The sequence below is a fragment of the Lytechinus pictus genome, chromosome 2 (genome assembly GCF_037042905.1).
Source record: "Lytechinus pictus isolate F3 Inbred chromosome 2, Lp3.0, whole genome shotgun sequence".
Lineage (NCBI taxonomy): Eukaryota > Metazoa > Echinodermata > Echinoidea > Temnopleuroida > Toxopneustidae > Lytechinus > Lytechinus pictus.
This window is the reverse complement of record NC_087246.1, coordinates 8,092,384-8,115,015: the sequence shown is the minus strand read 5'-3', so window position 1 is coordinate 8,115,015 and position 22,632 is coordinate 8,092,384. Positions and strand designations below refer to the sequence as shown.

General features: G+C 34.3%; 1 protein-coding gene across 3 annotated transcripts in view; it reads left to right on the top strand.

The window, feature by feature from the left end:
* The first annotated feature begins 8,750 nt into the window (after positions 1-8,750).
* LOC129254900 (BAI1-associated protein 3-like) overlaps positions 8,751-22,632 on the top strand; it is a 45,379-nt gene continuing 31,497 nt past the window's right edge. Inside the window, exons 1-3 of one of the 3 annotated variants that reach the window (XM_054893439.2) lie at positions 8,751-9,518; positions 18,559-18,642; positions 19,109-19,150. In XM_054893439.2, coding sequence (XP_054749414.2) covers positions 9,486-9,518; positions 18,559-18,642; positions 19,109-19,150 — 159 coding nt within the window. In that variant the 5' untranslated portion in view covers positions 8,751-9,485. Of the gene's footprint in view, positions 9,519-14,561; positions 15,417-18,558; positions 18,643-19,108; positions 19,151-22,632 lie in introns of those variants that run through there. The other 2 variants (XM_064108462.1, XM_064108459.1) reach the window with 2 other exon arrangements.

The following is a 22,632-nucleotide window of genomic DNA, read 5'->3' as shown; positions in this document are numbered from 1 at the left end:
CGAAGAACAGAGTTCGCTGGAAGCCTATGATACAAAGGAGGTAATTTTTTCTGTCATGACTTTTAGTTTCAAAACCTTTCTTTAAAGGGCAAGTCCATCCCCCCCCCAAAAAAAAAAAAAAAGATTTGAATAAAAAGAGAAAAATTATACAAGCACAGTGAAGAAGAATAAGGAGAATAATAACTTGGATATCGCTTTTCATGAGATCCATATCAAAGCCCTTAGAAAATTCGAAATATACAAACAAAAGTGAATTAGAAATTATATGACAAAAAATTGAAACTATCAAGGTCACTGTAAATGGAGCCTTGTTGAATATATTTTTTCATGAGATAAGTCTTTAAATTGGATCTGAACAATGTGATATTGGGGAAGGAAAGCTGAAAGAGAATCCCAGCGACGTCGGTCAGAGTTTAAAAGGGACCTATCACCCCAAAAAATAGTTTTTGCTTTAGTTTTTCTGGAAATTCCATCGAAATCGGAGGTAAAATAAAAAAGTTATTGCATTTTAAAGTTTCGCTTTTTTCACAAAGCATTATGCACAACACAGTGATAATTATGCAAAATGGGAGAGTTAATAACGTCACACTCCTGTATCTGTATATCTGTCCGTTGGCGTACAATCACCAGCATCTGGTTGTCTCGTACGTTGTCGCGTTATCATGTCATGCTATTTGATTTTTTTGTTCTATTCGTTTCAAATCAATTTTTTTCTGAGATGGACTTGCCTTATGAATTTTAGTTTTGGTACTCTTTGCAGAACATAATAATGTTTGAATAAATGGAATAAAATTAAAGGGGAATTTCACCCTGAAGAAAAGTTTGTTATATAAATACCCCCAAAATAATAAGAAATAGTGGTGAAGGTTTGATAAAAATACATCAAAGAATAAGAAAGTTATTATAATTTGAAGTGTTTTATTTGTTGTTGCTACTTTTTATCATAAATGGATGCTGTACTTATTATTATACAAGTTATCCTGTATCATGCGAGTTAATTCATTTATGCCCGTTCTTTTTCTAATTGCTCGCCTCTCAAGCTCTTTTTCTTCTCCTCTCTCCTATTCCTTCCCCTTCTCTTAGCTATTTCTTTTGTTAATGGTTGTTTAGTCATAATCATAATTTTACCTTCTTCCACTTTAAGCGAGCAAGCAAGCTAAAAAATCATAAGAATCTGCACGTTCTCTATCTTTTCTCTCTATGTCTGTTACTTCTTCATTACTTGAAAAATATAAGGAGCAGCCCCAACGCTGCATGGTTCTTGGTATAAATAATAACCACGAGATACTTGTTTGGCTCGGAGATTCATGACGCGTGTTGCAGGACACCAGTATCGTTAGGCGACATTCTGTGATTCACTTTCACCACGAAATTCTCAATTTTCATTCAGTATTTCACACATTCCCCCCCCCCCCCCCCACCCTCTCCCCCTCCGAAACATGGATCGACGCCCCTGTTTTTAATTGTTGGGTTATCTTCTTTCTTTTTATATCATATTTTTCCTCCAGAGTGCATTACGTTTATTTCCAGCTCAACAGCTTGTTTCCTGTGAGATATTAGTAAGACAGTGGCATAGTATGCGCTTCTGATTGGTTCAACCTTTGTCACGGTAATAACTTTTGACCAATCAAATAGCAAAGACAAAAAACTTTGTTTGTGAATAATTTGGGTCTAGTCTCAACTAAGGAATTAGACAAACACTTTTGAGAACAATAGTCCTGTATCATTAAAAGTAAAGAAACACTCCAGCAAATTAAACTAATCAAAAGTTTGAGAAATGGCAAGGGCTGAACTTTCTGGAAATAAGAGGAAATAATTTAAAAATTGCGTTTTCGTTGTTAGTCAAATTTTAAATTGACTGAAATTACACTAGCTAATAATAAACAACATGCGGTTATAATTGCACAATCTTATTAAATCGGGGCCGGGGATTCGCACAGAGATATTCTCTATGATGCCTGGATGGGGATTCGTTACATTTCGGTACATACACATGCATATCCATATCGTCAGATCGAACTCGCTGCGGAGTCTGTGACTAAAATAAAGGTTATTTTCGGTGAGATTTCATTCTTATTAAATTTTGTGAAATTTGTTTTGCATTTTAGAGATGAATAGGATAGAAGGCAACAGTCACGCTAGCAGTAGCAGCAACATCAGCGTGATTGATTACGATTAAAGTTAAGAACTAAGTTTTTTTTGTTGACTAACAAAACAAGGCAAACGCGCGTATGCTCGGCTAGGCCTAGGGCCGGTGTGGCCGCCAGCGCAAGCCCGGGGCTGGGTGTTGGAATTGTGCTCGGTACGTTCGGTTCCATCCCAATCTCAGGCCCGGGTGTAACCCCGGGGGGGGGGGGGCACTTCCATTTACTAGTGGATACCATGCGCGACCATGAGATCTCAAAAAGCACCCTAAACACGTATTTTCCATATTCTGAAAATGCACCCCTTGGCGTGTGAAACCCTACCCTTAAGGGCTTAAACAAGTATTGGAAACAAAACAATACTATTGGAAAATTCCCTGAATTGAACCCCTAAACAAGTAGGGCCTACAGCGATATTTCAATGTTATGTCACAGACGTCGGTCGTCGGTTTTACCTTTACCTACATCATTGGGTTTAGTACAGCCCAACTCGCGCAAATCTTACTCTAAACACGTAGTGTTGACTTCTTGGGCAAAATTAAAGCACATCCTTTTTAAAATATTTTAGTCTTGATTTTTTATACCCTCGCAAATTTGACCATAAATACGTATTTTCCTAGCAAAATATATACCCTTTTTTCATTATTTTAGTGTTTTGGACACCCTTATTATGTTACGTACGTATACGTGCCCTATCTTGAAAAAGACATCCTTTTTCCTTTTTACATGTTTTTTTTGGTCGCGCATGGTATCCACTCGTCAATGTAAGTGGCCCCCCCCCCCCCCGGGGTTGTAACTATAAGTAACCCAGGGTTAGGGTGTAGTGTGATTGATATCCGCTGTTTTAGAGGAGTTTTTTGGTAATCCTGCGTTTGCATTTAGGGGATTAAATCATTTGCACACTAAAGTGGTTGCTAACCATACCCAACTCATCCCAGCGTATAACACAAAATATCCAGACCTCCCCTATTCCTGCGGCCGGGTGCTGGCACCCCTACTCGTCTCTGGCCCCTCCCCCTCATTGATCACTGGGTAAGCTAGGAGATGGGGTCGGGGAGGGGCTACCAAAAATAAATGGTTTAAGTTTTGTGAAGTTAACAGTCACTTATGGGTGCGAATAATTTAGTCAATTAAGACCCAGTTTTTTAAACACTTTCTGATTTTTTTTGTCCTAACTTACAGTATACAGACGGATGTCAACCACAGTACGGTACTCGTAATGGTTCGACCGTCGCTTAAGACAAGTTAACTACAGTACAGCGTCCTTGATTACCACTTAATTCTTTTGGTGGGTTTGAAAGGGCGCAAAAAAATATTATGAATATAATAAGCCTACCACATATTTGAAATATATGCTGTAAAATACAAAATGTTTATGACAAACTTGCAGTGTCAGGTTACAACTTGAGCATACGAACGCGCGCCAGCCAATCACCTTCGTGTAACACGAACGTTATTTGTTCAGCTTATATATCTTGAAATCACCTTCACACCATGTTTAGTTCATGAACTGAAAATGGTATAACATGAATGTGATTGGTTCAGCTTAAATATAATCAAAATTTAAAATTCAAAAAAAAAAATGAAAAAAAAAATTAAGAGATTAAATCAAAAAATATATAATGGAAGCTTTTCTATGTTATTTATTTATCAATAAGTATTCAATCCAATTTTTATTAGTATTTGTTGTTGTTGTTTTTCAATTTTGTGAATATGATACTTTGTATATGTTGTGTTTTTGTATGGATTTTTATAAGAAAATGAATTGAAATTGAAATTGAAATAGGCAATATACCACCAAGCCACCCAGCATGGTGACACAGTGGTAGACTGCCCACCTTATAAATTGGAGATTGTGGGTTTAATCCCCTGTAGAGTCATACCAAAGACTTACAAAAATAGGACTGCGATTTTGCTTGGCGCTCGACATCTAGATTTGAGAAGGGTAATATAATAATCACATATTATGCAAGGCCTGCTGGTAGAGCAATTTTATAACAGAAGTGGCTACCATGGGTAAATAAACATTATTATTTATTTCTTACTATATAATAGTGGAGCGTTGTGGCCCAGTGGATTAGTCTCCGGACTTTGAAACAGAGGGTCGTGGGTTCGAATCCCAGCATAATCCCAGTATAATATGTACTGGTAATATAAAAGGGTTTTCAATTTTGTTCTTACTAGACATGATACCTTGATAGTATTGATCGTGAGAGATATGACTCCATTCTCAAAATTGATACAATACCACAGTAGGAGTGCATCAACATAAAGGGGTAGAGAATTACCTTGACTGTATGACTTGTGAAGGTAGTCAAAAAAGTATGTTAGGGGGCTTCAGTTTGGCCTTATGCCTAAACACTAGCACACATGATCTGCAGTTGTCATGGTATGGTAGCATGCATACCCTTGATACTTTTTGGCCAAGCTGTAGGCCTGTGCCTATTAAAGTCAATTTGCTGGTTATACAGTTGTGCTCAAAATTTAGTGAACCCCATCACAAAATGCACTCATATTCATGCTGAGTGTTGAATGCAGACAACATTACAATGTTTGGCGAGCCCAGAGAAACAAACTTTATTGAATGTAATATTTTATCACCTGACTTCGCAATTACATATATCTAAAACATGACAGAACTTTAAATATGTACAATTTCTGGTGGGGTTCACTAACTTTTGAGCACCACTGTAAATATAAGGGCTCATTTAAAATGGTCTTATGAAGTAATACCAAGGTAATGTAGACTCAGTCTGAAGCAGTCAATTTGCCGCAGCTTGAAGTTTGGCAGCTTTTGAGAATATGGGCCAAGAATTGAAATTTTTATGAAAATGGGATTCCAACAAATAAAAGCATTAAAGGAATAGTTGTATGTCTCCCTCTGTTGGTAAGTTACCCTTCCCTTGAATCCCTTCAGTGTATTATATGACACATGAAGGTTTCTTTTTAAATTACCTTCCTGGCTTTTCTTTAACATCTGTACACTCACTTTATCACAAAGAAATGCATGAAATATACATATGTGTTATGTAATGACCAATTTTAATGTTACTCCTATATGTCTAGTGCCTTATGGATTTACACACATCCTACCTGCCTATATGTAGTTCAACAATGGATGCAATGTAGGGCCCAAAATCCTTTAATGCAAAATTGTAGATATGCATAGTGTGCATATCTGGATGCAAGAACTGCCCACAATATAAATACCAGATTCATTTGAGTTAAATGAGATAACAATTAAAAGAAATGAGAATTAACATACAAGCATACTATACATTCACATCTTCCTATGACAAGGGGTGTAAGAGAGAGGGGGGGGGGGTTAGATGGCTTGTATTCTAAAGAAATGGGTGCTAGTCTGGCTAGAAATAAATAAAAGTTAGAACAAGATAGCAGTAGCACTTATTCTCAGCCACCCCCCCCCCCCCAACATACTTACTATGCGTTTCTCTACCCCCCCCCCCCTCCCTCTTGAATCCAAAGCCTAGTCAGAAATAATTGTATTTTCTGGGGATTTATTAACAATTTTTTTAATTTTCCTATCATCCCCAGAGACATGTTCTGGTGAGTTTAGCCAACGTAGTTCAGCAGAACAACCTATTGTGTCGAGATTGTAGCTCCTGGTCTAAAGAAAGCCTTGGTCACATTCACAGTTGGATTGATGTGAAATGATTACATTTTTGCATTCCAATGAAAGAATACTACCCAAACTTGAATGTCATATTGTGTGTAAACTTTTTTTAAACAGCAATAGTACTGTCTTTATAATAAAAAAAATAATCTGTGCAAAATGAAAAAGTAAGGAAAATGGAATGGTGAAGGTTGGAGAAAAAAATCAGATAAGATTATAAGGAAAGAGTAAGTTACGGGTGTTTGAATAATGTGATCACTGATAGTATATTAAAACTATGTACATATTTTAATTGTATTTTGCTGAATACAGGTAAGAAACTACTCTCCGATTTGTTGTGTACTTCATAGTACATGTATTTGTATTTTTCTCTCTTAAGCCCCTTATCCATTGGAGCAGTAATCAAATATGTTTATGATTTATTTGTTTAATACTACACTTAAACATATATTCATGTACTGTACCTCTGTTATTTGTTAAGAAGCCTGCTGATGGGAAGTAAAGTATTTCTTCAAAACCATTCTTGTTATAAAAACTAAACATAAAAAAAAAATTAGAATGAATATGAAGCAAGAAGAAAATATCACATTTGTTAATAAATAAAAATTTGTAATTCAAACATTTAGTGCATGGTCTAAATGTCAACTGTCCAACTGAGAACCATGGCTTTTTTCAAAGACTATATATATGAGAACAAAATTTTGTGTGAAATGTGAAAAACTAAATAAACTGCTTGACATATGATACTGTGCAGTATGTGCTGTAAGCCTTTCTCTTTTTTCAATGTCTCATTTGATTCAGTGATTTGAATATTTCATATTTTGATTTTCTTGTTATTGCCTACATGTATGTAATGTTATTTTGAATGTTGTAACATGAATATAATAATTGCCCATAAGGCCATATAGCTTTTTTTTTAATAGATATATAAAACTGCTTCAAGTTACAACAAATAATAAACAAAAAATTTCAGTTTATCTGTACGGAGTGCAATATCAGTATGTAGCTTCGGAGATGGGTTTCCATTTCCTTAAACAAGGATTAGAACAGTCTGTTTAAAAGAATAGACCATACTTTTTTCTTATCTTCCAGGGGCCCGTTTCTCAACACATGGACAAGTTAGTCATATCTTTATCCACCAACCACGGAGTTAGTTCCAATCTTACTAAACCTGTTTCTCGAAAGGCTTCCTAACTAGAATACCTTGATATCGATACTATCTGTAAAAAGAGCTGACGAGACGTAGCCTTAGTCACAAAATAGCATAATTTTCAACAAGAAAAATTATGACAAAATTGGAAATATTAAGATGAATTGGGAAATAAATCTTTTCAAAATAATAGTACAGGTGAATTATGCATTATACATACTTAGACCATGAAGACTGGAGCATTCAATTGCAGAGAATATATTAAATTATGAATATTTAATATCATGACTAAAAAATCACTTGTGGACGTTGAGATGGGTACCCCCGGGATACCCAATTTTAATAGTTTACAAAAGTAAACCATAACGGTTTTCTTTGTAAAATGATGAAAATTATACGGACTTTTACGATTCCAAACGTCATCAAAATATAGTTTAACAAAACATTTTTAATCATTGATACCGAAAGATACGATATTGGACAAATTATATGCTTAAAGTAAAGATAGAATTCATCCAACTGTTAATAGGGGTCTGAAAACAAAAAAATACGAGTTCAGTTATGGATGGCCTGACGTGGTAGAATCTTTATCGATTAAATCGTTTTACTATTTCAAAATGAATGGTTTTGTGGCATTAACCAACAGTTTTTATAGTTTCTTTGTATTACAATTATCATTGAATGCATTAACCCACTTATTTTGTGATGTAATTTCAACCTCTATGATTGATTACGTAAGATTATAATTTTTAAATTTCTAGGCACTTTCGCATGTCATAGTCTACCCACGTAATGCCACTACGTCATTAAGAAAGAAGTTATGACAGGTTCGGAGGTGTCATAAATATTTAGTGAGGTTGTTGTACCCGATCTTGGTAAAGAGGGCTTCGTGAAACGGTTAGCGGACAAGTAGCTCACTATCTCCGATTTAGTCAAGAAGTTAGACTTATGACGGTGTTGAGAAACGGGCCCCTGGAACAGAGATGATGGGAGTTAATAGTTTGTCTCTCATGCTCTACATACATGTAACTGAAAGGACAATTCCCCCAATAAACAGTTGATTTGAAAAATAGGAGAAAAATCTAAAATTTCATCAAAATCGGATGTAAAATAAGAAAGTTACAGTTTTGCTTAATTTCACAAAACAGTTATATGCACATCCTGGTCGGTATGCAAATGAGCAGACTGATGACGTCACCCACTCACTATATCTTTGTATTTTATTATAATGAAATATGAAATATTCTAAGTTTCTTCTCATAGGCATGTGAAACAAATTTTATTCCTCCCTGAATATGTGGAATGACCATTATTTTAACAGTTTATGAATAAGTCAAGTTGGTCCATGTCAAATCTTTAGAAATTGAAATATTGCATAATTCAAATAAAAAACACAAGAATTAGTGAGTGAGGGACATCATCTACTCTCATTTGCATATTTCTGAGTTGTGCGTATAGGCCTAACTGTTTTGTGTAAAATAAGCGAAACTTAAAAATGTCAAAACTTTCTTATTTTACATCCATTTTTGATGAAATTTTCAGCGTTATGCTTGTTTAATTTTTCTCCATTTCCATCCAACAATTTTCTGGGGTGAACTTGACCTTGAATTTATAAGCATTATAGGACAATTACCCCCCCCCCCCCTGTTAAAATTAAGCTTTCTTCTTACAAATGTATGTAACTTGAATACTGCCATTCTATTAAAAGGAGAAATCCTTTCACAAAATGGACAATGGAGGAGTATTTAGGTCTATTGTGATGTAGTTGGCAATTGTGATGGTTTTGCCCTTTGCAAGCATTTCCATAGTTGAATGAACAACCATTCAAAGTGTACATGTACACCTTAAAAAGTACAGTTAAAACACAAATTAGAAAGTATCACAGCTACTGTACTTGGTCAAGCACAGAGCCTGGTTTTTATTTTGGGATGGAATCAGAGACTGAGTTTCATTATCTTGTCTTCTTGTCTTTCCGTTAATGCCCACAATCATTATATTGATTATTATGGCATATGAACATCAAGATTGACTTGACCTGAATTTTGCCGGGACCAGCAGGTGCAATACACCGGGTGAACACCCTACTCTTTGACGAATAGTGTATTGGTTTTAACGTGCATAGGTTGTGACTCTCCTACACACAGGACCAACATTTGCGTCCTTTCCGATGGACGGAGTGTTTTCCAACTGCATTCACACCTGCACTGAATACAGTGGTGAGGCACGCTAACACACAACGCTATAGCATCAGATTTTTTGTTAGACGCGTCTCACTAAACGTGAAAGTCAGATTTCTTTAATATAAGTGGTACATTTTAGCATGCTTTGTTTTGCATTATTTGCCAAAATTTAGGGTTTGAACCCGATACTGCTTGCAAGTCCAGACAGTCACTCACCGGATGTGTTCTCAGAAAACCACTTACTAGAAGTACTGGTATACCACACATAGTTTGTTCAAGATTGTCAAGAGTAGTGAAAATTGTAATTTGCATTCTGGGAAAATTGATGTTTGTATATAAACATGAAGTTCCGTCGTTTGTAGTCATTTGATTTTGGAATGGATCTCCATGTATTTGATGGCATACATCATGTAAGTGTTTTTGTTCCCTCTTTCCTATTTTTGTATATATTAATATATATTATTAAATTTGCATTATGTAACTTTTTTTTCTGATTTCATAGTTGAGCTTCTATTTGTTTTGAAATTCTTCAGAGTTCTACACAGTGCAACATATAGGCAACTTTCTTTACATGTTAGACTATAAATGACAATTTTTCCATAGATGCTACTAGTTTATTTCAAATTAACACTGTGTAGTATACAAGTACGTACATGTAGGTCTACGCTTCTTACATGTACTTTGTGCATGTGTGAAATAATGCACAACAGCATTTATATGCTTTAGTGTTTATTCTCCAACTTCAAGAGGTGTTCTCTTTATCTCTTTAATCCCTTTTAATTGACATCCAATTAGAATTAATCCGAGATGCTCTTTCTTTTGTTTGAATCAATCCTTTATTATCAGGATAAATGTTTAATTCTGATATAAAGTTGTTATCTTTTATGTGTGGTTGAGTCTTACTCCTTGAATGTATTGAAATTTATTGGAATGCAGAGTAGGAATCACTGGACTATTTTGTAAATTATACTCTTAAAAATGTGATTTAGTTGTCATGAACACCATACACATTATGGATTAAATTGTTAATGTGATGATTTGATCATTCAGTATGATAATGATGATAATCGTAATGATGAGGATGATTTACTAAAATAGCATTTACAAGGTACCGTAGTTGCCTAATTGTTGGCACACTACATATCAGTAGCATGCGCGGGATTTTTAAAGGGGGGGGGGGGTTAAAGCTGAATGAAATGATGACACCCCCCAAAAAAGAAAGGTCTTCACCACCAATTTAGGTAGTTACCTACCAAAAAAAAATTGACAAGCAAAAAAAAAAGGACTTCATCACAAATTTTACGTCTACTCTTATCGTACCTCAAAAAAGTTTGACGAGCAAAAAAAAAAGAAAGGTCTCAAAAAAAAAATTTGTGGGGGAGCGGGTTGGGTATCAAAAAAATTTAAGAGGGGTCTGAACCCCTGTAACAACCCCCCCCCCCCCACACACACCTTGCATACACTACTGCTACATATTACCCCAGCAGGCCTAGCTCAAGCTGCTATACATGTAGGCGCTTTGTGCATTCAAGGAATTAATCCTGCCGGGTAATTCATCTCACCTGGGTTTAGTGCAGCACAATGTGGGTAAATTTCTTGCTTAAAGAAAACCTGCCATGGCTGAAAATATAACACATTTCCCTCTGATTGATATAGTGAAGATTATGATTATAATGATGAAGATGGCAACAATGTTGGTGATTAAGATTAAACCAGAGTTAATAAAAAATATATTTTGAAAGGAAGGGGGGGAAATCAGCTCAAATAAATCAGACTGTCTAAAAACTAAAAGGAACAAACTCAAAAGGCATAGAAATCAATAATGGTACCATTTTGCTGGTAGTATAGTGATTAGTTCACTTTTGCACAGAACACATAAATTGTTTAAATAATTGGATCATTATTAGGAATAAAGACATTGAAAAAATTATCAAAATGATTTGATAGTCTAATAATCCAATTTATGATAAAAAAAACTTAATTGAGATGAGTTGATGAAGAGTAATTACAAGATAAGAATGTTGAACAAAAGAATCTGATGTGAGAATGTAATCAATAAACACATGTGAATAAATATGTAGGAAAGGAATGATAGAGGATAATCAAATTGAAATGGATGACAACTTGAAAGTCTCTTTATACAGCTGAAAGTATAAAAATAAAACTGAACAAACAAAACAAACATGCTTCAATTCAATTAGCACAATAAATACATGTAACTTGGAAAAATTCCAATTTACTTTACAGTTTTAGAAATATAAACACAATAGAAAAAAATTGGAGTAGGCCTATAAAGAAGTAAATTAATTTCATTGTTTGAAACAGAATCAGAGATTGAACCTATTTGTGGCAATACTCAATGTTTCTTGAAATCTTGAATATATGGTTGGATTTGTTTCAAAGATAGCAATGCATTGGGATTTATGTAGGTGTACACTGCAACCATGCATGCTGTCAAGATGATCTGAGACTATTTGATTTGTCTTTACAACCCTATTGTACCACCTTAGATAAATAGATGCGTCGTAAATGACCATTGAATGATGCAATTAAGACAGGATGGATCAAAAACTTTTTTGTTTGTAGTGGTCAAGATTTCACAGGTTCTGTTTGGACCAAATGGACATTGTCTTCAGAAGTGTCTTTTTATCTTGAAGATACATCTTTATTTACTGGGATTGGTGATTCACAAGCAGCTCATGTTATTTTATGAAAGATGCATGACTAGACCAATTAAATTCTATTTTTTTTTTTTTTTATTAAACTTAAAATGAAATGTAGCTATTTATGATACACCCCTGGTGGGTGTTTCATAAAGCTGTTCGTAAATTGAGAGCGACTTTAAGAACGACTAGTGATCCTTTCTTATGCGCAAAACCCTCACCAATGAACGTTTTTGTGTATACCATTTACCACAAGAAAGGATCACTAGTCGTTCTTAAAGTCGCTCGTAACTTACGAACAGCTTTATGAAACACCCACCTGGATCTCTTAGGGTATTCAAATGCCTGTGTCCATAATGAATATAATTAATTAAACTTCTTCTTTAAGAGAAATGCTGATGCAAAGGGGCCAAAGTGTAGAACACATTGGATGGCAAACTAATGAGTATTGATATCATTTCACAGCAAGTCAACTTTATACTCAACCCTAAAGATCTTATGGGCATTTTCACCACAGATGGACACAGAGGCAAAAAAATGAAGTTGATATTCATGTCAAATGCTTTATGTTTTTTAATAATACAAGACCTGAAGTTTCTGAGACAAAATTTTTTTCCGACTCTGGCAGCCATTTTTTATTTCAAAATGGCTGCCAAAGTATGGATACAAATTAGTGTTGAAAATAGTATATTGATACATAATTTGTTTTGACAGATTTTTAAAGAACAGGTTTGATCATGATGTTTTCGCCTGTGATTTAGCTTGCTATTATAACACTTTTTAAAATCCCACAGAAAGAAACACCAGTAATTCATTCATCTGATAAAAAAAACATTGATGAAATATGTGATATGGTATGTAATGTCAGTTACCGAAAACATGAACTTTTTTTTCTCATTTCCTGGAAAAGAGGATATATTATATGAAACTTGATAGATTTCCTCTCTAGGTAACACCCCTCCCTTCTACACCAAAATTAAATATTACCAATTAACAATGAAGCCATAGGGTACCATTGAATATATGTAATGTCAGTTACCGAGTGGAAAATGTAATGTCAGTTTAATACCGATATGTAATGTCAGTTACCATGATAAAACGTTGGTTACCAATATTGAAATGCAAATATGTAGTCAATTTTATGGTGAAGAAATATTGTATACTTGTTATTCAAGTCTTTCACTTTAAAAGTCACACCAGAAGGAGCTTGCTATTGTACATGTATTGCCTAAATCTGCAATATTTTTTAAGCTTAACATTGTGATGAAGGGGATTTCCAGGGTCCCTTTTTTAGTTTCTAGGATTCTTTTGAGCATTGCCTCGCTAAAAGCAAATTCCTGGTTTTTATGCCCGTTAGTAGTGTGGGTGTGTGATACAATTTTAGTTTTTGGTTCACAAGTATAGATGAAAAGTGATTTGACAGTTCTGATCAATGTTGCATGGATCTACTAAAACTGTGTTTTTTTTTTTAATTTACAAATAGTTCAGTTTAGAAGCTGGAGTTTATTTTTTGTTGACAGCTTAAAAGAGAAATTAGCAAAGAAAATGATTAAACAAATTATGAAGAGAATAGAAATCTGACAGATATGAACAAGCATTGCTTGCACTGACCAGAATAGAAATCAATAAAACTACATGGCTGCATGAGATTCAGGGGAGGGGTACGTGTAGCCTAGGGGAGGAGACCCTTGTTCATTTTGCCTTTTTTGAGGAGAGGGGGAGGTTGGTGAAGGAAAAGGTTTAAAAAGTCAATATAAAACTGATGAATATATTATGGGTGTATAGTCAGAAAAATCCATGTGTACAGTCAATGCAATATTAAATTACTATAGGAAAACATGTAGCTGCTATGACCCCCCCCCCCCCCCCCGAGTAAGTAAAACATACATTTCTTTTCTTTTGATAATTAAAAATGTGAAGTATTATGAAACTTTTATGATTTAAAAAAGCCTCACATATAAGTACCAAGAAAATTAGGCCTTTGAAAATCATATAGCACTGGTAAATGTTATGTGTATTGTCAGTTACCGACAAGAAATGATAAAAATGTTCAAATCAAAGAAAGGAATTAAGAAAAAGAAAAATGTTTTTCATTGAAATGTTCCTAGAAACTCAGGTATACTTCCACACCAAGCTCACTTCCATGTGAAGCCCTGCACAGAAGATACAATGCAATGATTCCACACATTTGACTTCCATTACCGTAATGTCAGTTACCAGCATGGTTGCGGAAAAATTATCATAGCCCCCAAAAGACAAAAACGAATTGTCTAATATTTTGACACATCTTAACCTAGTAACGGAGGTATATTTACATATTCAAATTATTACTCTATCTACTCAGGGACATGAGATATTTCAATTTCAATGAACACCCTGAAATTGCATGTCCTTTTTCGTAACGTCAGTTACCGATACATTTTTGCTTGCTGATGCGTAAAAAAATGTGGTTACATAGAAAAACTTAGTATCAGAGTATACAGCAAGGTTCACTTTATTATCTCTATCAAAAGCAAACTCCCATCATTTGTTGTTTTAGAGATACACACAATGAAAGGTGTGAAAACATTGTGCCGTGTAATGTCAGTTACCGTGAAAATGCCCTTATGACGTTTTACATTTGCATTCTCAAAATGATCAGCTGCGTCATCATCTATAGTAGAAATGCAAATAGACATTTGAGAGGAATTCCTCAAGGTAGATGCAGTTGTTTGCAAATTCTAGATTCTTCTGAAAGATACTACCCATGCTGATGAGACTGGCTGAAGTTGGAAGCTATTTTAGGGTGACCACAGATTGTTATCTATCTGTTGACCTAAGTAGTTGATTTGAACATTCATTGACAAATGGTTTGATTGCAAGGCAAACAGGAATCTGATGCATTTAGAAGATTTCTCTGGCAGTTAATTGCAGACAAGAGGAAAAATTAATCTGGAGAGCAGAAAATCTTTATCATAATAGCAATTCAACAGGATGCAACTGATCTAGATACAGGATAATTTCAAGCATTGTGAGCATTTCAGTTGAGACAAGAAACCCAGAATATCTGTTAAGAGAAATAGTCTTCAATCGGTGCAAACTTCAAGATGTGGGACAGGTCTGGAATTAGAAGATAGTAAACCTATCATTGAACCTATGTGTGATCAATATGTGATGTTCTAGTAAAAAGCTGTACATACATTATAATCGTCTACCAAAAACAAAGAGATATATCTGTTATCAATGACTGGTTTCACTCGACATGATATTTTGGCAAAAGACCTAATGATTTGAACTATCTTATAGGAACCTTAATTTTCTTCTTGATATCATTCTTCAGTCAAAGTTGACATAGTTTCATGCTCAGTAAAGAGACATAATCCAAGAGCATCGAATTGGAGGTCCAAATAACATGGATTTGATACAAGATTGTCCTTATCTCATACTGTAGATTTGAAACAATATACTTTTGGAGATCAGAAGCGGAGTATCATTCCATTATCATTCTATGATTGACAGCTTTGAACAAGGTTTTGGTCAAGGTCTTTGTACAAATCTATTCTTGGTACACAATTTTTTCTCTGATTTCTGAAGTACCATTTTGTACTTGCAAATGCAATATTTTCTCCATTTTATTGAAGAGCACAACTATAGAGAAAGGCCATGGTGAGTATATTGATCATGATGTCAAAATAATTGTTTTTTGTATCTCCTACTTGTTACATGAGCTTTGTTGCATTTAATTTCCACATGTGTTGTGCACCAATACATCACATCTGAACGACATTAGAATTGTACCACCGTATCAATAGAAGCTTGACATTGTGAGTGGAAGTGAAGTATTTAACAATGATCACTTTTAAAGCTGAAGTTGTGATTCATAACATTTTCTTCATTTTTAGGAGCAATCACTGGTAATTTCATATTTTGCTTTAATAGTGGACCAGCTTTTATTTATTTTTTCATTGCCATGTGTATGTAATGGAAGCTTAGACTTACAAGTCAGAAGTTGTACATGTATGTACATGTAGGTCTTTGATTAGATGAATTATGGTCTGATTCATGGCAACATCACTTTTGGAATCTGTAAGAAATTCTGGAAATTATAATCTTAGTCTGTTGTATTGTCATATTTTTTCATGCTCACCATCACTGTTTATCATAATGTGAGTGATTTTATTTTGGTGATTGGAACTTGGGAAATTAGGTTTGTGAATACATCATCAAGTGTGATTCCACTTAGAAATATGTGGATATAACCACATTAACTATACTGGATAATTTCTGTAAACAGTATACAGAAATATATCTCTCAAGTTTAATGATTCTGTAACGAAAAAATGTCAAGTTTTTTCAAGCAAGGCAAATGTTTTACTCCTAGCTTTATCTGCTTTAATAAGACTTTGATTTGTGTGAAAAATTATATTTATACTCATGTCCTGAGGCCATAGAATTCAACAGGAAGTGAAAAGAATTTGTCAAAAATGTGTGATAAAAATCAATAGATATTTGGCAAGAGTTAAATATGTGAATAGAACTAAAAGGAAAAAAAAGAAGAAAAAATGTGTGTTTAGAAACCAGACTGCCCCCTGAAATTCCAGACATCTGCATGTATAGTGAGGGAATTATACAAAAACCATGGATGTAATACTATTTGATTATGAAACTGATCATATCTGGTTCTTGTATTAACTCTATGGGATTTACAGGATTCAGTAGTCAACAGGTTAACATTTCTTAGTTTTGTCTGATTTTGTTTGAATTTCTATTCCAACTTTAGTTTGACAGTAATACCAGGTAAAATGACGATAATGATACTGACCTGAACCCCCCCCCCCCTCCCCCACCTTACAAGCTCTTTCTGATAGATACTGCATAGAATTTTCTTTCATACTAGAGACTCAAGTTGTTTTGACAATAACACCACAGATTTCTGTTTCAATTCCATTTGAGTTTTTTTGAACATTTAACTTATTTTTATATTTAAGTTTTTATTAAAACAATTGTGAATATGTGTCTAATAACATGTTCTCAATTTATCAAACTTAGATAGCTGTGTCACTGCACTTTCAAAATAAGATCATCATAATCTTGGTGACAATATTTACTCCTTGGTATTAAAGTCATCTGAACTTCCTCTGGTTTTTTTTTTATATTTGAATCCTGACAGTGTGGTAACTGTGCAGTTAGAGAAACCAGGGCATCTGTTCAGAAGTCAAATTTTAAGTAATTTAAAGTATTTACACAGACATCACCATCTGATAAATTATCAATCATTGCTTGTTTAATATAGAGTGCAAACACTGCAAAGACATTGATTCTGCAGTTCAATTTACGATTTGTCAAGAAAGAATAAGTTATGGTCTTTTTATTATAATTGAGAGGAAGACAGTTATAGTGAGAGAAATTGAGAGAAAATGAGAGAAGTGGAGGGGGAGGGAGAAAGGGGAGGATGATAGGGGGAAGAAAGAGAGAGAAAGAGAAAGAAATGGTAAAAGAGAGAGCAAGATCCAAGTAATCCATTATTTTTTTTTAATTACAAAGACAACAAGACCATTCACAAATCCCAAGAATCATATAAACATCATGAATACAATCAAAAGGTCCTCAATCATTTCCATGGCAGCATTATATGAAAGATGTTTATTTTCAGTAAATACTATATAGTCAGGAAATTGTCTACTGCTTGATATGTACAAGCATGGTCCAATCTCTCTTTGTTTGGATGTGTGTTTGAGGTGGGCGTTTGTGATGTTCTGCTATAAGAAATGGGTGTTTCCTTATTACCATGGAAACAGAATATTGAGATAGCGTTCAGATACAATTCATATGTATCTGTATGACAGTATATGGAGTTTGCTGAAGGAGGATCTGATCAGTATTATCTTAAAAGAATGTAGTTGAAGTAACTTTCCGCTTCACAAATTTAGAGGAATTGTTTCATTTCATCTTTGTCTGTGCATGGAGACTGAAGTACTTCTTATAGGCCTACTTGTTCTATGACAGTTGAATCTCCGTTGTTAGTACAGTATGTCTCCATTAGCGTCTGGTTTGAAGAAATTTGTGAGTCTCATGTTCTCTCTATTAAAAAAAAATATATATATATTTATAAAGTTAATCAGGATTAGATCTTACCATATTCAAAGAATTTAAGCTCTGACGACCTAAAAGTTAATGTACACATGCCCTCTATGATGTGGTCAGGAAAATTAATCAGATGATTGTGTGACTTATTGAAAATTGACCATCATACTTTGATATGTATGTAGCAGTATGCACATACATGTATCATACAAATATTTTGCCACCATTCCTGTGAGCATAGAGCCATTTTTTGGGGTGCAATTTTCAGCATTTCAAATCCCTTCCTTTATGATGTAGTTATGACTTTTAAACATTGTTATTATTATTATTTGTTTGGCATCACCTGTGCCTGGGAGGCAAAAAGGGAACTAAATCACTATGACCCACGGGTCTCTCCCTGGTGGACCACTTTACTGGGGTTTCCTCAGACTCTTATGTGAAAAGTGCAGTGGGTTCTTAACGTGCAAAGGTTATGACTTCCCTCTACACGGTGCCTCCATTTAACGTCCTATCCGAGGAATGGATTGTTTTCCACTGTAACATAGCCTGCATCTATGTAACAGGGGACAGACTTTACACACAACATATTAAAGCTTCATTCAACCAGCTGGGGTGGACTCAAACCCACGACCTTTGGTTTGATGCTTTTATATTATTTTACTAGTTTTCTTCATATAAATTTGTAAAAGCTGATAAACATCTTTTTCTCTTATATCTTCTGTAGGTCAGGCACACATTGAAGCGTGCATCAAATGCGATGGTTAGGCCACCCTCTATCCACTTAATAGATGTTAAAATTACCCCTGAGGTAAGTTTTAATGGAAGACTGTACATTTGATAATATAATTCGCATCACAATCCCATTTCAAAACTTTTGTTCCTGTCAGATATTCCTTTGGAACCCCTTTCATAATATAACATTATATTATTTATCTTAGCTGCAATTAAGCTACTGCACACTTTGTGTACATTCATTTTGTTCATTCTAACAAGAATCATAACCATACAGGTATCAATTTTTACTGTCTAGAATCTAGATCACTTAGGCCTGTACCTAATTGAAATAGTACAGGGTACCATGTGTGATCAACAATGATTCCCTGATCTGATGATACCCTTATAAAAGTATACCCATCATTCATTTACTGCCTGTTACAGGCATGGGTGCTTGTTATCATGTCAAACTTATTTCTGAGCTGGTCCTCCTACAATACACTTGTGGAAACAATACTACCGATAGTGATTTTGATTTATATATATTGTTTTTTATTCAGGGGGAGGTAGAAACAGTGCTACCAGTAATGCCAGATGAAGAGGTGAGTACTGCAAAAATAAAATCAGACAATGTGACATTTTACTTGAATGCATGGTTACTATTACTCCTTGCTCTATTTTCTTTCATGTTTGTTTCTCTTGAGTTTGAAATGTGTTTTTTAAATCATGCTTTGTAAATCTTACTTTCAGAGTAATTTTTACTTCAGACATTCCATGTTGAATTCTAAAAGAAATGTGACAGTCAACCTGCATGAGAAGAATGTATTATTTCCTTGTGTGGTCAAGAGATTTAGAAATGTAAGGAAATGTCCACCACAAGGAAGAATCTTCCAGCCTTATGCTGACAGCAATGCTAATCTGATCAGGAAGAGTTGAAAGATTGTCTCTTTCTATGTTAAACTGCAATATAATGTGGGCAGAAAGCTGAAACTATTAAAAAGTTAAAATGGAGGAAAGGAAGGATTTTGTAATCCATATTTCTTTGAAGAGCCAGGGGTACCTTTGATGACTTGCTGTAAAACAACTGTTCTTAAACGGGGATTTGTTTTTTAAACGGTTAAATTTGACAATTTGATTGGAAAATTAGTAAAAAAAAACAGACAAAAACAAACAAACTGTTAACACTTCTAAGAGAATTAAAAAATATCTTAGTATTTGAGAAAGGTAATGATCATTAAATCCCTCTAAACTTTGTTTTCAGATTTAACTTCCAAATTTGCAATATACTGGTGCAGATAAGATAATGTGTTTTATTGTAATATTAATTTAGGTAAATAAAAAATGATTGAATTACAGTTTGTGATTGATGATTATGATGAGGAGTGGATATAAGCATCAATGATAGTATGTATTGGATAGGTTTAAATAAATATTGAAATATGTAAAATGTCATTCCAGACTACATGTACATGTAGTTAAGAATACAATGTAAAGGGACAGACTTGAAAGAAAATCAATCTAATAGGGCCATGTGAAACCAAGTATCCTTTAGAGTAATAATCTTGAAAGCACACTTTACAATAAAAAAAAATTGATGAAAATTTATGTTACTTTAATCAGCTTTTGTTGATGTGACAACATACCTGCATTTCACACAAACTTCAAGAGTATTGGAATGAATTGCTGGTAGGATCCGATATACTCATTAATAAAACAGGATACTGATTTAAAATTTGATAAGGTTTTATGCAATGTGACATACTACAAATGTAATACACCAACTTTAATAAATTTTTATTTTAGTTTGGTAAGGAATATAGTGGGAAAGTACTTTGAAAATAGTGAAAAAAATTCCTTGTGTGTGTATTTGGGTTTTGTCAGACGTGTATCAATCAGATATGATTATTTACGCCTGGGACCGACCTTTAACGTCACCATCCGAAAGACGTGACCAGGGCTCGAACCTCTGCATCAATTTGTAACTTCCGCACATAGCTTGGATTACAGGCGCACGCCACAACGCCCGGTTTGTTACTTTTTATTTGTATCCAGTGTATGTACTGTAGTGAGTATAAGTTCTATTTAAAGCAAAACTTTAATAGAGAGCAAACTTTGTATTTGAAATAGTCTTTTAATCCATTCATTCAAATTAGTATTAAAAAAAACAGAAAACAAAACAAATCAACTATTAAAAAAAGACTTATTTATTTTCTCTCTGATAATCTCAATAATTATTGTAAATCAGGATTAGTGTTTGTGGTTTTTGTCTCGCCTGCATAGCAGAGCGAGACTATAGGCGCCGCTTTTCCGACGGCGGCGGCGACGGCGTCAACATCAAATCTTAACCTAAGGTTAAGTTTTTGAAATGACATCATAACTTAGAAAGTATATGGACCTAGTTCATGAAACCTGGACATAAGGTTAATCAAGTATTACTGAACATCCTGCCTGAGTTTCAGGTCACAAGACCAAGGTCAAAGGTCATTTAGGGTCAATGAACTTAGACCATGTTGGGAAAATTATTTTCAAAATCTTAACCGAAGGTTGAGTTTTTGAAATGACATCATAACTTAGAAAGTATATGGACCTAGTTCATGAAACTTGGGCATAAGGTTAATCAAGTATTAGTGAACATCCTGCTCGAGTTTCAGGTCACGTGACCAAGGTCAAAGGTCATTTAGGGTCAATGAACTTTGGTCAAGTTGGGGGTATTTGTTGAATTACTATCATAACTTTGAAAATTTATGGATCTAGTCCATGAAACTTGGACATAAGGTTAATCAAGTATTAGTGAACTTCCTGCCTGAGTTTCAGGTCACATGACCAAGGTCAAAGGTCATTTAGGGTCAATGAACTTTGGCCAATTTGGGGGTATTTGTTGAATTACCATCATAACTTTGAAAATTTATGGATTTAGTTCATGAAACTTGGACATTAGGTTAATCAAGTACCATTGAATATCCTGTGCGAGTTTCAGGTCACATGACTATGGTCAATGGTCATTTAAGGTCAATGAACTTTGGCCGTGTTGGGGGTATATGTTAAATTACCATCCTAGCTCTGAAAGTTTATTGATCTAGTTCATAAAACTTGGACATAAGAGTAATCAAGTATCACTGAACATCCTGTACGAGTTTCAGGTCACATGACCATGGTCAAAGGTCATTAAAGGTCAATGAACTTTGGCCGTGTTGGGGGTATTTGTTGAATTACCATCCTAACTGTGAAAGTTTATGGATCTAGTTCATAAAACTTGGGATATAAGAGTAATCAAGCATCACTGAACATCCCCTGTGAGTTTCAGGTCACAAAACCAAGTCAAAGGTCAGTTAAGGTCAATAAACTTAGGCCATGTTGGGGTAATTGTTGAAGTGCCATCATAACTTTGAAAGTTTATGGATAGAGTGAATGAAATGTGGACATGGGTGTAGTTGACAGTCTCCGTTCAAATGTCATTTATGGTCAATGAACGTGGTATTATGTCATTATATGGACGATGTTTTTGTGAATGATTATTTTATAGTAGGTTTCAAAGTTAGCACTGCTGCTATATTAAATTGCGTAATGCAGGCGAGACTGCCAGAGGCGTTCCACTTGTTTTTAATGGTATTTAATTTGAATTTATTTACAATAGAAGTACTGTATTTTTTTAGGGGGGGGTAATGGTATTAATTTTGAATTTGTTTACATATCTACATATGAACATAACATGAAATGATGTACATGTATGAATATTTTTTTTTAAATGTTGTAATGTGCTTTATAGGCATTTTACTATAGAAAGGTGCTATGGATGCCAAAATGTATACATTTGACATTGTTTTTCATTTTGTTTTTATGATAGTTGAAAAAGCTAATCGAAACAAAGAAAACTTGAGTTGTAACAAAATGAATAATTCAATTCAATTGAAAATGAATAATAAATACTTCACTGAGAAATGCTATGAAACATCACATGTTTATTGGAATGAAATTAATGGGATGGAAAGAAACTAAACAGAAAGAGAAATCATTGTGTAGGCTAGCCTGTTGTATTTGTGCAGTTATGTATATCATCATCTAAACGAGACATTTTCTGGTTTAT